The sequence below is a fragment of the Mytilus californianus genome, unplaced genomic scaffold (assembly GCF_021869535.1).
Source record: "Mytilus californianus isolate M0D057914Y unplaced genomic scaffold, xbMytCali1.0.p SCAF_11, whole genome shotgun sequence".
NCBI lineage: Eukaryota > Metazoa > Mollusca > Bivalvia > Mytilida > Mytilidae > Mytilus > Mytilus californianus.
Genome location: NW_026262593.1, coordinates 27,433,151 through 27,449,568, shown reverse-complemented (window position 1 = coordinate 27,449,568; position 16,418 = coordinate 27,433,151). Strand labels below are relative to the sequence as shown.

Below are 16,418 nucleotides of genomic sequence, written 5' to 3'. Positions count from 1 at the left end.
TGGTATGTAAATCAATTTTAAGTTTCAATCTAATTTTATTTTTAATTGTATGGCATCACGTGTCAAAACATGTAGTTAACATTCTGCTGCCTTTTTTTATTCTGCGTTGTACTTTTACGCCATACGGTCAAGACATGTGGGCACGTAACAACTTGTTTCATTCAACTTCATTGTGTGCCTGTACCTATCCAGGCTTTGTTAACCAGTTGTTGTTTGTTAATGTGTGTTTGGGTTTTTTACACCTTTTGTCGTAGCAGTTGGGTGTTGGTGGTTGGTGTGTTTCATTTGTTTATGTATTCTTGTAATCTGTTATTTTTTTATCATTTTTAAATTCAAAGTATCACATCTGAACTTAATAAATAACAAGTATGGTAGTCTATTGTGTATACTCTTAAAATTGAAACCGACACTGACCTTTCGTTTGAAAGAAAATTAATCGGAAATTTTGTAATCGCTTAAAAATAATTCGCATATTCACATTCTTTGACGTCTATATCATCTTCTTCTTGCCCACTGCTTTGGGTTCAGATAAATTATTCTGCCTTTTTTTTTCATTTGAAATAAGATTTATAATTCCCCTTTTAAGAAGAGTTTATTTAAAAACTTCTACAAAATTTATAAAACGATGCTTGTGTGCCCAAATTCCAAAAATTCATGATATTCATGGTATATGAGAACAGGAAAAAGAATACAAGTGTATGCTTTTTATGCCAATATCATCCACATGCAACCAAAATGTTCAACAACAAACATGTCTTGCAGGTTTTAATATCGACGACTTAAGTATGAAATATCTGATTGCACATGGCCAAGTTTCCCATTCGTATACTATCCAGCTGGTCACGATATTACTGATGCCTTCAACATTGTCAACAACGCCGTTCGTTGACATTGACATTCATTGAACGAAAACCATTGAGCGGACTTTCAAAAAAGATATTAAATTTGAAACTAATTGTCTATTGTATTAGGCTAGTGATAAATACTCTCTCGTATGGAGAAGTTTTCTTTGCTGATATCTCAGTTGATAAAAATGCAGTCTTATTTCTTGAAGGTAGTTTCCCACTTGAAGACTTGCTATGGTATACAGAAAAGAAAACACTTGGTGACACATACTTACTTAGAAGTGTGCAATACTCAGATTCAGTAAAGAAGTTGCTAGACGAACAATACACGTATACGATATTAGCAACTGAACTGAATAAAATGCGCCAACAAATATCCATCAACAACGCAAAAAGCGGCTCTGTCGTCTCTGGTTTAGTATGGTTTGAAAATATGACGTCATATATCAATATACTGAAGACTATACAAGATAACTTAGCAAAGGTAAACATAATATTAGCTTAAGTAAAAGTTAGTAGAGTATTTCATACATGTCTATTTTATTTTTAAAAAAAAGTACAAACATGTATAATTCACCTTGTATAATAATTTTTTTTTTTAATAATATCAAAACATTTACATATAATAAGCTTATCACTGAATTCTTTATATCCCACTACTATAGGCCATGAGTTGTCTATACATAAGCAAAAGAGAAGATTGTCAGAGAGGTAAGAGGAATTGTCAGGCTGGTTATAGTGTTCATAGAGAAATTTGTTGATATCAGGATCATTAACATTAGACTACTGATCATTCATTAGTCTGTTAATTCTTTGTCATGGTTCGCCTACATACACATAACAAATGTAGGTCAATAATCTATAAAATCGATTCGAATACATAATTTTTCGTATTTATCGTATTTTTCGGGATTTTATAAAGTCATGAACACGAATAACGACATTTTGATCAGCCGGTATTGAAGAAAATCAAAACTATTTGTCTGATGGTATGTTCAGAGGTCCTCATTAATTCTTTCGATTTGCTACTTAATTACTCTATGAAATGTTTTTGACTAATTATATGCAATAACATTATTGGTATAATTATTGTTTAACAAAATATCTTTTTGAAACCTTTGATTCCTAGTCTCTTTTTGTATGGTATTTTTAAAGAGAGGCGAAAGATACCGAAGGAACATTCAAACTCATTAAAGTCGAAAATGAGGTGACAACTCTATGGCCATGAAGGTCTGCTATCTATCTTGATTTTTTCCTCGATAGTAAAACGGATGGGCGACTTCAAACTAGAATCTTTTAAAAACGTGATTTTCAACTTTCCGTATCTCCGTAACATACCCTCTGCCCCGTCGTATGGCGTTACACGTCTCAAAAACAAGGTTACGCTATCGCATGTTCATATTAATTGAACTATATCAATAGGGGTATGCTCCTTACACTAAAACTGCTCCGACAGGGTTATCAGGACGAACAACTGAAGTCGACACTACATAAGTTTCACGGGCAACAACACAAATTATATGACAGGTACGATGTGTTTATGTCTCAACTAACAAGCAACAAGTGTTTGCAGTTTTCATTCTTCATACACCAGAATATTCAGCAGATCTGTAAAATAAGCAATTATGTCGCATTCCCGATTGTAACATTTTTACTGAGTGAGCAAATCACAAGTCCTTATTGTCCTCAATTAATATTCCATTTAGCAACACATCTTCGGACTTACCTTGTTTGTTATCGATATCTAAACTTCACCAAACTCTGTACAAACAGTGGTTCATTGTCGACTCATCTTCATGTTCTACTAAGGAGTTGTCTGTTAGATTGAACAACATTTGGCCGCAGTGGTAGAGGGATTACAGAAATACTGTAAAACTGTTTACTCGGGGAGTGGCATTAACCATATGTGGTTTCTTAAGAAATTAAAAGAACTTCTGGAAACTAAAATACCGGTCATCCTCTGAAATGAATTATATCAAAACCTTCGAATGTGCTCGTTTTTCATTGACAGCATATTTATTGAATTTGGAGGTAGAATTTTCCAGGTTTTCGGCATTCCTATTGGAATTCAGATTGGGTCCCATTTATATTTCTTACTAAATTAGAGATTAATGACAGTACAGATACAGTTTACTCCGCTTCTTTTTTTTTATAACATATACTTCGAATTGCAATAGCTACAGTGGTCATCTCAGTACCAGGGTCTATGTCAAGAGAGACGATTTCGATGTCTAATTATTAAGGATGTCAACGAGTACTCGAGTATTCGAATATCGCTCGGTAATACCGAGTATCGAATACCAAAACGATACTCGACTAATCAGTGTCCTGTTAGAATATTGCTGTCTACTTTATATAAAAATGATCTTCTTGAGAACCTCTTTCAGAAAATTGAATAGGCATCACTGATTAATCATACATTTGTGCTAAATTGTCATCTAAAATGCCTCCAAAATTACGTGGGCTATACTTAGGCTAACACATTAAACTAAACATTGCTTAGCCATTCCGTCACATCGGTACCGTCAGAACAAATATTTTCGTCTGCAAGACTGTAATTTACATAGTTGCAAAATGACTTTTCCCAATAATAGTTGAAATGAAAATGTGTCCAAATAAAATAAATTCGTTGCATCCTATGGTGACCCTCAGTGAATAGTTAAACTTCTAATCCTTACGCCTTTGTAAACATTAAATGTGTTTTCTTAATGATTATAGGTGCTGGAATTGTGTATCAATTTATTCACTTTACAATTACCCCTCTATTGGTCTTTGTACTCTTCGGATTCGGACGCATGAGATTTCTATAAAAAGTAAAATCACAAAAATACTGAGCTCCGAGGAAAATTCAAAAAGGAAAGTCCCCAATCAAATGGTAAAATAAAAAAACAAACACATCAAACGAATGGATAACAAAGGATAAAATGTTTTCAGTTTGTATACACTTGCATTGATATTTTACTTAATGTTTACTTTATCGGTAAAGTATATGTCATTATGTTTTACTTTACTATATGTACTATCAAGTACAAAAACTGGAGTGTTTTATGTTGGCGTCTTTATGAGATTTATTTGTATGTTTGTTTACTTTTTGTAAGTCAGTTGTAATGTTTGTTCATCCAGTTTTGACTGCTGGACCACAATCATTGTCACGTTAACCAATTACGTCTGTTTGGGTTGATTACTCAGTTGTTTTCAACATAACGGAACTATGAACAACTGTTATACAAGTGGGAGGTTGCACTAGCTATAAAACCAAGTTTAACCCAACATCTTCCTCGAAAAACGCCAGAATCAAATCAGGAATATGACAGTTATTTTCCATGCATTCCGTTGGTTGATATGGTCGAGCGTTTTTATTTTGTCAGGTTTTATGGACTTCTCCGTTTTTGAATTTACATGGTAGTTTGGGGTTTTTTTTTGTTGATATTTTTTCCAATTTACCATTTCTTGTTCATCCTTATTGCTCTTTTACTTTTTATCTGTAGGAAATTGTCGTGTCTCTAAACAACAATTTGAGTAAACATGAGATGGATGTGAGAATAAGTATATGTATAGTGGTTGGGGCAGTAGTAATGTTCCCCGTGATAGTTGTGCTTGTGTACCGTCTTAACAAAAAGTTACAATTATTTGCGAACTCATTGAAGAATAAGACATATGATTTAGAACAAGAGCGAAAAAGATCAGAACAATTACTATACCAAATGCTGCCTGTTTCAATAGCCAAGCGAATGATGAAAAATAAGCCTATAGAACCAGAATATTTTGAATCAGTAACGATATACTTTTCCGATATAGTTGGATTTACGACTATCTGCTCTAAAAGTTCACCAATGCAAGTCATTTATATGTTGAATGCCTTGTATAGTATGATAGATGAACGAATAGAAATGTTTGATGTATATAAAGTAGAGACAATAGGTGAGTATATTTATAGTATACAAAATCATGTCTATTTGTTCTTTTTACTTTTATTTGTAAATAAATTCATAAACGAACTAAAAGATGATATAGCTTTACTATTACAAGGTTTATAATTGTACTCAGAAGAGCCTATACAAAAATTATTCTACATACTTTAACCTTCGTAGATTGTGAGTTCGGTTCTGAAATTTAGGTGATATGCAGTTTTATTTTTTTCTTCATTTACAGTAATTTCTACGTAGATAAAAATCACTTGTACTAAAATGCTGCCATTCAATTTGAATTTGACAGACCAACAATCTTCAATAATAGTCAAATGCCTATACGATATGTGAAATCTGTCCGAGTCTAAAACGTTTTGAATAAACTTAACAAAAATTATCAAAACAAATATCTGCAATCAACACTACGTTCTCTAAATGCCAAAAAGAAGATTGTAAATGCCAAATTATAAAATATAAAAAACAACTACAAATGAATATTTTGAAATATGACAGGAACGTGATATGGCCGGTTTTTTTTATGATATCTCTACATTTTTGTTTTTAATTACGATCAACCAAATAACATGACATTCATAAAAGCACATTTGAAAAAATACAATAACACCAAAATACAGGAAAAACATTTTATAAGGCGACTAATGTAATCGACAGATTTCTTTCATGAATATGGGGCGGGGTTTAACTTGTTTTATGACGAATATACCCTCATTCTTTGAACTTCGATCACTATAATAAAAACACATATTATCAAAATGAACAATACACATCAGTGCAGGAGAAGCACATCACCCCCTTTTTCAAGTACAATAGACAACACTTATAGTAAAACAATACTCAACAACACCATAGCAAGACATGTTTGTAGCTGCTAAACCTATTAAGGTTGCATCATTTTCTGAAGAGCCCTTTAATCCTTTGTAAACTGAAATGCTTAATAGTTTGTAAATTTGTAATCTATTAATGGTCAAAGTGCGTTCAATAAATCCAGATAGAGCATTTACAAAGGACAAAAAGATTTAAGACCATTTCAAATCAGGTCCAAAGGTTCTTAGAAAGGGGTTTCCATAAATAAGCGTAAGCGTTAAATATTAACTGTATGTTCAGTAATATAACATGAATAATTAAATGTCATTGTGTGATGATTGAACGAACATGTGCCCTAATACATAGAACATACATGACTTGTCATGTCTTTCAGTAAGAAAATAGAATATTATCAATTGTTAGCTTAGAGCGATCGTTATGACCCCATAATTCAGGGTTTATGAACTTTAAATCCATATTTTGTTGTTTAATTTTCGGGCTCTCCAGAATATTAGATGATATGAAATGTTATCTGGTAACTGATATTGATAATAAAACGTCTATATCGAAACTACAATAATTGCGTCTTATTTGCGATATTTGTCCTTCAACCTGTCTCGATTCTAATGTTTGTTGATTTAAATCTTATTTCCTGAAAATATAAATATTTACTTAAGGTGATGCCTACATGATGGTTTCCGGTCTGCCAGTAAGGAATAATGACCAACATGCATCGGAAATAGCTTTGATGTCATTAGACATATTGGAAATAGTTGGTCAATCGGTAATACCTCATATACCAGGGGAGAAATGGCAAATAAGGATTGGAATAAATACAGGTATTGCAATTAAGTTGAATTAATGATTAAAAGAAAAACACTTAAGAGAAGAAAGATCACAATAAAATCATATAACAAATTGTCTACCGATCAGTTATGTTTGACAATATTGTACAATTTATTATTGAAATGCGAAGAGACTTTTACCAGTTTTCTACCGAGAAAAAAATTAAGATAACCTTTCATAAATGTTATGCATTCGAAGCACTTTAACGGATTTACTTTCATCAGGAACGCACACAGCCATAAATTCCAATTCAATTCGTAGAAACTGTGATAAAAAAATATCTTAGAGAATAACGTTATATGCATTTTTAATTCAGAGTGAAGTAGCAATCTAAATCAATGCATGCTCCTATAAATTTCAAACTATTAATCAGGACAATGTCTCTCGCTATTATACTTGCATTAACATTCAGTTACCGAACACGGTCCTTTCAATGGTTTCAAACATGCGTATATATACATATAAAACATAATCTATACCAAAATGATGTTAAAAGGGCATAAGCTGTCGAATTCTTATTCGTCGATTTAACTCAAACACACATATCTGATTTATAACATGCTAAAACGAATCTCCAATTTTCAAAAAGTATGATATAAGCAATTGACAAAGCATAGACTAATATGTATTAGCATTTCGTGAGTTAGTCTACACGCCATCTAATTTACCATCGAGATGACCTCCTAAGACTGCAGACGGTCATATAAACCGATATATAAGCATGAATATAAAAAGATAGCGAGCACGTGCAATTGTATTTTCTATGTCTGTTTAATTCCATGTTATATGTTTATTAATGTTTTTACCTGTATAATAATGATTTTGTTTGTGGAATGAATCAGTCAACAAAATTGTTCACCTTTGTTTCACTTTTAATGTTGACATTATTTTCCTTTACATAGGTGAACACGCCTAGTACATGCGTAACAATCTCCGGCTAAGGGGTTAAATTGAAGGTCACATACATACGGATTCAAATGAGGTTGAATTATTGACTTGCAAGGCAGTACTTCATCAGCGATGTTCTTGGGCCATTTTGACAAATATTGGTCAAACTGACTGCTTATAACGAAATATTATTTCAAACTTACGCTTTTGTCAATACTTGAAATAAAAGAATCGTATGGTAAATTTTTGTCGAAACCGTAGCTCATGCCTTTTTTAATGGACTTTTTAATGCACACATATATTCAAATTTTTAAAAAGATTTTTGTTTAATTTTCGATTCAGAATTGTTTAAGAAAAGCATTGGTTTAACTATGTTACAAATAAAGCTGCTAGCTATATCGAACGTATTAGTTTTTGATTTACTGCTTTAAACTCGAAGTTTCCTGGAAGGTATTCATCATTACATAATTAGGGCATACGATCGTTTTACATTTAGGTTAAGACTGACACTTGCGTTACTTAACACTTGCTTTACAAAGTGTAGTAAAGAAATACTTAAACGTCCTGGTTTTCGAATGTATATGATAGAATTAAGACGTATCCTTAGATGGTCTTAAGGGATATGTCTCAGTCCCATGTGTTGTAAGTTGTTTTTATTCAAAAGTGTCCCGAAACACATATGATAAATAATTATCAATTAGACAATTATCAAGGTAAATTATATAACCTCAATTCTCCAAGTTGAAGTTTTGATTTGTTAATGCTTTCTTTTCGAAGGTTCTGTCGTTGCTGGTGTTGTAGGAACAAAAATGCCTCGATATTGTTTGTTTGGCAATACAGTTAACGTTGCATCTCGGATGGAATCAACAAGTCAACGTAAGTTATAACATTTTAACCAGTTTACGGAACAACGAACAATAGCCTACCACTTGTCATTAGTCCTATAATAATTTGATATAAACTCGTTTGACAAAATTATATTCTTGTGATTATTCGTCGCTTCCAAGCTATTTGATAATTAGTATTATTCCTTTGATTGCAATGGAATAGCGTGATTTCGCAGTAAAATAAAATCCATTGATTTCACATGTGAACAAAATCCGCTAATTTCAATCCTCATACAATAATGGGTTAATACATTACATCAAAACGAAATGAGAATGCCTATCAAAAGATATTGTCCTTTTTCTTTTTACTGTATTTTTAAAAATGTCATGTTCATTATTATAAAAAGAATAACTAATTCAAGAATATTGGAAATTATCAACTCGTGACCGAACAACACTAAGAATTAACTCATGCGCTACGCTCATTCGTGAAGTATCGTATTGTTTTGTCACTCGTTGAAAAAATTTGTAAATTTCAGTTATTGGATTATCTTCTATTTCGTAAGTTCAATTGAACATAAAATATTTATCAATATGAATTATATAATACAAAATTCCCAATGAAAATTGTCTGTCTCGGAGTAGCACTTCAATATTTTCGACCCATCTTGGACAATCAACCTGCAAATAGATATTTTTTATATTTATTTACTTAGAAAAAAGCCTCTAGCTCACTTGACTCGAATGACTTAAATTACAAACAAACCAGCCGTGCATGAACTTCTATCCGTATTAATTTAATTGTCCAATCAAACAGTCTCATATATAAATACCATAAGCAAACGTACCTTACGTACCTTAAAACATAACAAACTTGTATCGATATATGTACAACTTCGATAAATTTAATATATTATTATATAAATATTTATATATACCTATAAAATCGATAATGGATCTAGTTATAAGTGCTTCTTCGAATAAAGGCGGCAATAGTTTACCGATGTTCATATTTCATAAATCGATAATATTAGGATAAGACAAACAATAGGGGGAGGCGAGTGGTTGAGCGCTTACAAACATATTAAATTTAACCCCGCCACATTTGTTATGTGCCTGTCCAACGTCAAGAGTCTGTAATTCAGTAGTTGTCGTTTGTTGCTGTCATATTTGTTGTTCGTAAAGTGTTTTGTTATAAACTAGGACCTCAGTTTGCTCTTTAATTTGTTTAAAATTTTTCATATCAGGGCCTTTTATAGCCGACTATACGGTTTGATTTTTTTCTTTGTTGAAGGCCGTGCAGTGGCCTATTACTGCTTATATTTACTTCATTTGAATTCTAGTGGATAGTTGTCTCATTGGCAATCATTCCACATCTCCTTATTTTCATATTTATACAGGGTAACAAACACATACTGAGAGAATGGCACGAACTCCAAAAGGACCGCGACGGAGTGCATCGGCAGGGTAAGCGTCCCGTCGTGGGTATTCACAATCAGTGAAAATGGCATAATCGGAAATAAATAAAGGCAAAAGTAGTATACCGGTGTTCAAAAGTCATAAATCGATTGAGAGAAAACAAATCCGGGTTACAAACTAAAACCGAGGGAAACCCATCAACTATAAGAGGAAAACAAAGGAACAACAGGAACACTGAAGTGCAACAAAAATAAAGCCAACATACATAGGAACGAAGAATTGGATTACAACTGCCATGTTCATGACTTGGTACAGGACATTTAAAGAAAACATGTTGGGTTGAACCTGGTTTTATGGCTAGCCAAACCTCCCGCTTTTTGACAATGTTAAAAATTATCGCTAAAATGACAACACTACGTGACAGAAATACAGCACAAAAACACAAAATAAAAACACTCATCACACAGAAACGCACATACAAATAATATAATAGTCGACACAAAAAGCAAACTTCAGAAAAACAACATCTCCCATCAACGACAGACACCACAGGACATCGAAAACAGTGACGTACTTACATAACGAAAATGCAATCTCGAACTTTATACAATTATTTTCACAATACCAGTCCAAACAATTTTCATGACAATGATGGTATTGAAAAGCAATTTTATAATAATTTGGACTACAAAGAGTAAGACACAATAAGTAATATTACAAATCAGACGACTGTACTGGTATATAAAAGTATAATACCGCAAACACCTGTCATATACAGTGGGTTTTCCTCATATCTCTGTCGGAGAGGTTTTTGTGTCAGGAATACACCCTGTTAAGGATTTTTTTTAAAGATCGTTGTACCAAAATGAGACCTTATCAGAGCTCCAAGAAACCAATTATTCCAGATCAGTTAAGCATGAAGGAGCGTCACTACTGATAAGGGATATTGGGAGTTAACGTTAGTGAGACATTCATCTCACAACAAAACGTAACTAAAATAGAGATAAGAATGAATTGAGAAAATGGGTGTCCATGTTGAATGCGTCCTAGCCACTTTGAGATGAGATCCACCAATACAAGATCTCATCTTTTGCTTACGGTTTTCCCAAGTACGTATAGGGATTTTACATCCTGAAATAATACACCATAATCCCTGTTTTCAAACCACAGCGTGTTCAAAAACATATATTTATATATATTCATATATCAAAGATCTGAACAATATGTTTATTGCAAAGAGATAAGAATAGATTAAGCCAATCTTAATCCTGTGACATCAATGTATACATGTAATTGTTATGTCGTATTACATAGAAAAATTTAATGTATTAATAAAGATAATTTACGATTATATACACCGGAATGTACTCGTTGTATACAAAATAAATTGCGTTTAATAAACTAAATCATCCGACCTTTGAAAATATATTAATATACTATTTTTTACCAAAATGTTTCACAACATCAAAGTAAGACAGCGTCTTTAAATCAACACAGATTAAGTTTCCAGTTTGAAAAACAAATACATGAAAAGCTAGTTTATAATTCATTTTTGTATATGGGATATTGTTTGCATTCATGATGGTTAAGTCCGGATGAATATAAGCCAATGCACAAAAGAAAGAAGACAACATATACACATATTCTTCACAGGAACTAACGATTCAAAATATGACTAGTTCCATTCAAAAAATAAATAGAACAATTCAAATGCTCCGAACGAGTAAATAAAGGCAACAGTAGTATGCCGCTTTTCAATAGTCATAAATCGATTAAGCGAAAAACAAATCCTGGTCACAAACCAAAACTGAGGGAAACACATCAACTATAAAAGGAAAACAACGGAACATCATAAACACTGAACTGCTACAAAACAAACGCCAACATAAATAAAAACAAACTATTTGATAACAACTGCCATATTCCGGACTTGGTACAGGATATTTTAAGAAAAATGGTGGGTTGAACCTGGTTTTATGGCTAGACAAACCTCCCGCTTATATGGCAATGTTAGAAATACCGCTAAAATAACAACATTACGTGACAAGACTACAGTACAAATAAACGCAAGAATACTCAGGACAGAGAAATACATAAATAAATAATAACAGTTTATTTTTCGGGCCACTGGTTGAACCTTTCGTGTTATTAGGGTCATGTTAAAATCAGGAATAATTTTAAATAAAAAGAATTGTTTCATTTATAAATATGTAACGTCTACAAATCCATTCGTTAGGAAACTATTTTGCTGCTGTAGTTTTTGATTATATGTTTATGAAAAGGGACAATATTATTTTTAAAGGGATTTTAGTTCATAATATTAACAAAAATAATGAATTTCAATTGCCAAACGCGGAAAAAAGGTGTAAACCACTGGAACGATACTGCTGCTGACTGATCCTCTCACACATTATGTGCCCTGTAGCCAAGGCTTTTCTCGGACCAGGAAATTGATTTTGTAGAAGGGTTCAATTTTTTTAACGCTTTTGCTAAATTTATTGATTAAGGGTATATATGAACAGAATACATAAAATGCCTGTACCCAGTCAGGAATATGACAGTTGTTTTCCATTCGTTTGAAGTGTTTGGACTTTAAATTTTGCTATTTCCATTTCAAATACATTTTACTTTACAAAAAGCCTTCACAATGTCCCTACATGGTTTATAAAATTCTATTCTGTTTCTTTTTTCTTTTTTTTCCATACCATTCATGTTTTTAATTGCTGAAATTGTTTAATATACAAATTAGGAGATGTGGTATGATTGCCACTGAAGAAACCATCCACCGAAGTATTAATGAAGTAGTAGTTATTAATTATAGGCCACCATACGGCCTTTAACAATGAGAATAATCTATACCGTATTGTCGAGTTTAAAAGGTCCCAACATGCAAATTTGAAACAGTTCAAACGAAAATTCAACGATCTCACATTTTATATTTTATTTTGATTTGTTTTCTCGAGTGAACATGGTGATGTTTATCCCTGATAAACGCGCTGTGCAAATCTACAACAAATACTATAATACATTTCATTTAAAAAGTTATATTACCGAAGTATCACTGTCCTGAGTGAACAAAGGAATTTACAGCGATTGTTTTCGATTGCTCATGTGTTCGTCTGATGCAATTAACTATATTTTGAGCCTAAAATTGATTTAATATGAATATCCGTCGAAGAATAAAGTTCAAATACTTTTTGTCATCATTTGGTATCCTGCTCCCAGGGGTCAAACAGCATCGTCTAAAATTAAGAAACACTAAACCGCGGTCAAGGCTTCGAAACAATTTAATTACCATAGGAGATCTTGTCCCTAATTGTCAAAGAAATTTGTTTTTTTTTTAAATTCAATGTAAATATTAACTTTTTTCATGTACAAAAAATCCACGCCAAATTAATTAGACAAATATAATCCTTCAGCTATAATGAGAAAAAACCACTGGCGTGGTGTCTTACTCGGAGCAGAAACTTGATTTCATAGCAGGATTGAATGTGTTTTTTTATACTTTCCTACATTTATAAATTAAAGATATACTAAAACAAAACATTACATAAGACTGATTTGTCAAATACATTTAAAAAAAAACGAAAAGCCTTCACAATTTCCTTTCCTAGTTTTTACAATTATATTCTGGGTATATTTTTTCTTCATTACCATTCATGTTTTTAATTGTTGAAATTCAAAGTGCATGTTTGAGTCTACTTCTTGGCTATTGTGCATGATGCATTAAATCTTTGTCTTGGGACATAAAGGTAACGAAAAGTGTATTGTTTATATATAAGACGATTAATTAATTTTGGTTTCATTTAATAGCGAGCATGATTCATATTTCGCCATCTACGAAACTTGCTCTTGAACAACACCCAGGTTTTTTGGTGGAACTACGAGGTGAGACAATAATTAAGGTAAGACGGCATAATAAATCATTTCTATAAATGTAGATATTCCAGATACAATTATTTCCATTAGTTTCAATTCTTTGCAAGATGTTTTCATTTCTTTATAAGTCGATTGGATGGCGAAAACTCCACAATACTTTCCAATATGTCTTACTAATAATAATTTATATTACCTTTATTCAGCTTATTATAAATGTTTAGATGAAAATTAAAAATTAATGAGAGAATCTAAAAAAAAACTAAATGTTGAGAAAAGCAAACAATACTAAAAAATGCCCTGCATTTTAGTAAGAAAAGAAAATCAAAAAGTATTTATCAAAACCCATCACTAGTGTTTATATAGAAACAAGGAGATGTAGTATAATTGCCAATGAGAAAACTATCTACTAAAGCTCAAAGAAGTGGATTTAGTTCCTTTCACATACATTCTATTCAACTAAAGCGGTTGGACCAAAATAGATCATTTTTGGTCTCTGCTTTCATCCGTTCTATTGCTACTGACACTGATATCTCTATATCGTTACTTAACAATAAAAAAGTAATGATATTGGAGAATATTAACATTTTTGCTAGCTGTAACCTACAATGAGATGACACTGGTAACAAAGGTAACCTATTTCATTGATATTTTTTAGGGAAAAGGAGTAATGTTGACATATTGGTTGTTGGGACATCAGGAGAGTCACAACTGTTCCCGTTACACAGTTCCACATATATTTATCACCGAAAAACATGATAAAAGAAATTCAACAATTCTAACTCTATCCTGAAACTTCATGCCTCTCAAATTAAACAGTCTGTTGATTTTATATATCTTTTTGAAATGAAAGGTGATCATTTAATCATGAATTACTTTTAAGGTCATCGCCACTATGTTGGTCCTACCATTGTTCTGAAACCAATCAGTTGTCCGCTATGGTGGCAGAACTGATGTGTGGTACATGGGGATAGTTTGCGTTTTGTTCCTGTTATTCAAAGTTTTTTGTGGAATTAAAGCGATTGAGCTTAATGGTCATGATCATTTTTCCTTTCCAGAAATAGTTTTAATTCCTGCAGATCTATAGCTTTATGATGATACATTCTTGTATATACCAAAGACTAAAGAATCGAGTTTTCGATTTGTTTTGGCTAACGAATCTTCAGCCTGAAAAGTCCCAAAAGAATGGACTGTTAACAATTAAACTGGAGGTACTGGTATTGATAACTGTCGAAGGAATCAAACCTTTCTTATCATACATGTAACGTTCATGAAGGTTTCGACAACATACATATTATATAACATGTCGTGAAAAGACAGATAAAAAATTAACGATCAGAAGGCAATGAATCACTTCGACATAACCTGAATATATAGTGCGGCAATATAAAACGGGATACACAATGATAAGATAATTCTTTTGCCTTATATGTATTAATGTCGCTTGCACGGCTGTTTTTTTCAAAACTCATTACAAAATAAACTTTTGGAATATAATCTACTGCGCTGATGCTATAAAAATAAATAAACAAATACATTGATACTCATAGGTAGTATATCCATTTACAAATATCCCAATTCCCAATTACCAGACATAGTCCCCACTGGACTTCGATAATTTGACAATAAAAAATCTTGCCATAACAAACAAAATTATTGTCAATCAAGAAGTTTAAAACATTATTCACTACTTCGCCCCGCATGTCTTTACTATGTTTTGTATACAATGTGCATATAACATTCAATGCATTGTGTTTGACATTTATACGTAGATTTAATTATTCATACAATGTAGTTCACAAACTTCAACCACCAGGACGGCAATACCTAAGCTAAAGGTCGTCTGTTACTAATTATTTTGTCGGTTCAAATGTTTTTAATCAAAATCGAAATTGAAACATTGCTTCTAAACGGAACTGTTGATATCAAATGGCAAATAATGGTAATTTATGAAATGCATTAAAGGAAAAAATACCAAAAATAATTTCAATGAACTTAGTGGTTCAACAAAGTTGCATGGCTGGGAAAACAATGAGTCCGGGCAATGAGGAACAAGCAGTCAAATATTACCAATATTGTCGGCTAAGTGATATAGTTACATGATTTAACATAACATAGTTTTATTTATTTATGAAGATGTTGAATCTGAGATGAGAATGGACTTTGTTTTTGTGAATAAATAGGAAAGAATAAATAAATACAAGCAAGGAAATCCTATTTTATTTCATTATGCATTTTTTTATTGATAATATTCAAAATGGTGGATATACACATGCGACCAAAATTGTATAGCTCACTTCATTAGAACAGTCATGAACAAATTACTCGAATTGTAAACATGTATTCAATTACAACCTGTAGTAAGATACTACTTTTATCTTCTCCCTTGAGTAATCATTTTATACAAGTTTGACTGTACTTCGGTTATATTCTATTCCAAAGAAACTATCCCTTAAGCATAAACGAACATCAAAATGATATATGTGTACTTGACATTACACCTTTAACCCTTATTCTACCGAACTGTACATGTGTTTTCATGCAATATCGTTCAAATTTAAAACGTTTCACTTTTAATCTAGACCAAAGGACTAAGAACAGGTATATAAAGAACATACAATAAAATATGTACATAACATGCACTTGACTCTACAATAGCTTTATAAGTAGATAACACAAAATACAATTTCAAACCAAAAAATAATAAACAATAGTATAATATAATATGAGGGGATGTCTGCAGCTGCGGAAGTAAGCTCAAAGTACTTAACATGTTGATGGACAATCATGCCATCCAACACTCTAATAACGGTGTGCGTACTTCATAAAAGATCTAATATATCAACTACTTCTGTTTATCGTCAATTATAAATTTCTGTTCTTGATATTAATTGGGGTTTAGATTTTAGGGACTATTTGAAATGTAAATGTTTTAACCTTTGTTCGAAAATCTAGCTAATAAATATGTCCACCTCTCTATGAAA

The 16,418-nt window shown here is 32.0% G+C and overlaps 1 protein-coding gene across 1 annotated transcript; it reads left to right on the top strand.

Annotated features, from left to right (window-relative positions):
* The first annotated feature begins 4,337 nt into the window (after nt 1-4,337).
* LOC127719818 (atrial natriuretic peptide receptor 1-like) lies at nt 4,338-15,177 on the top strand. The gene is made up of 5 exons (XM_052226126.1): nt 4,338-4,766; nt 6,256-6,417; nt 8,090-8,188; nt 13,372-13,463; nt 14,093-15,177. Exons 1-5 carry the CDS (start codon nt 4,376-4,378, stop codon nt 14,225-14,227), a joined length of 879 nt encoding a protein of 292 aa, XP_052082086.1. The 5' UTR covers nt 4,338-4,375; the 3' UTR covers nt 14,228-15,177.
* The last annotated feature ends 1,241 nt before the right edge of the window (nt 15,178-16,418 follow it).

Bases quoted from the DNA above. Each gene is read 5' to 3' on its own strand.
- LOC127719818 (XM_052226126.1), top strand. From the start codon at position 4,376: ATGGATGTGAGAATAAGTATATGTATAGTGGTTGGGGCAGTAGTAATG. The intron at 8,189-13,371 runs GTAAGTTATAAC...TTCATTTAATAG, and splicing joins GATGGAATCAACAAGTCAAC to CGAGCATGATTCATATTTCG. The intron at 13,464-14,092 runs GTAAGACGGCAT...GATATTTTTTAG, and splicing joins GAGGTGAGACAATAATTAAG to GGAAAAGGAGTAATGTTGAC.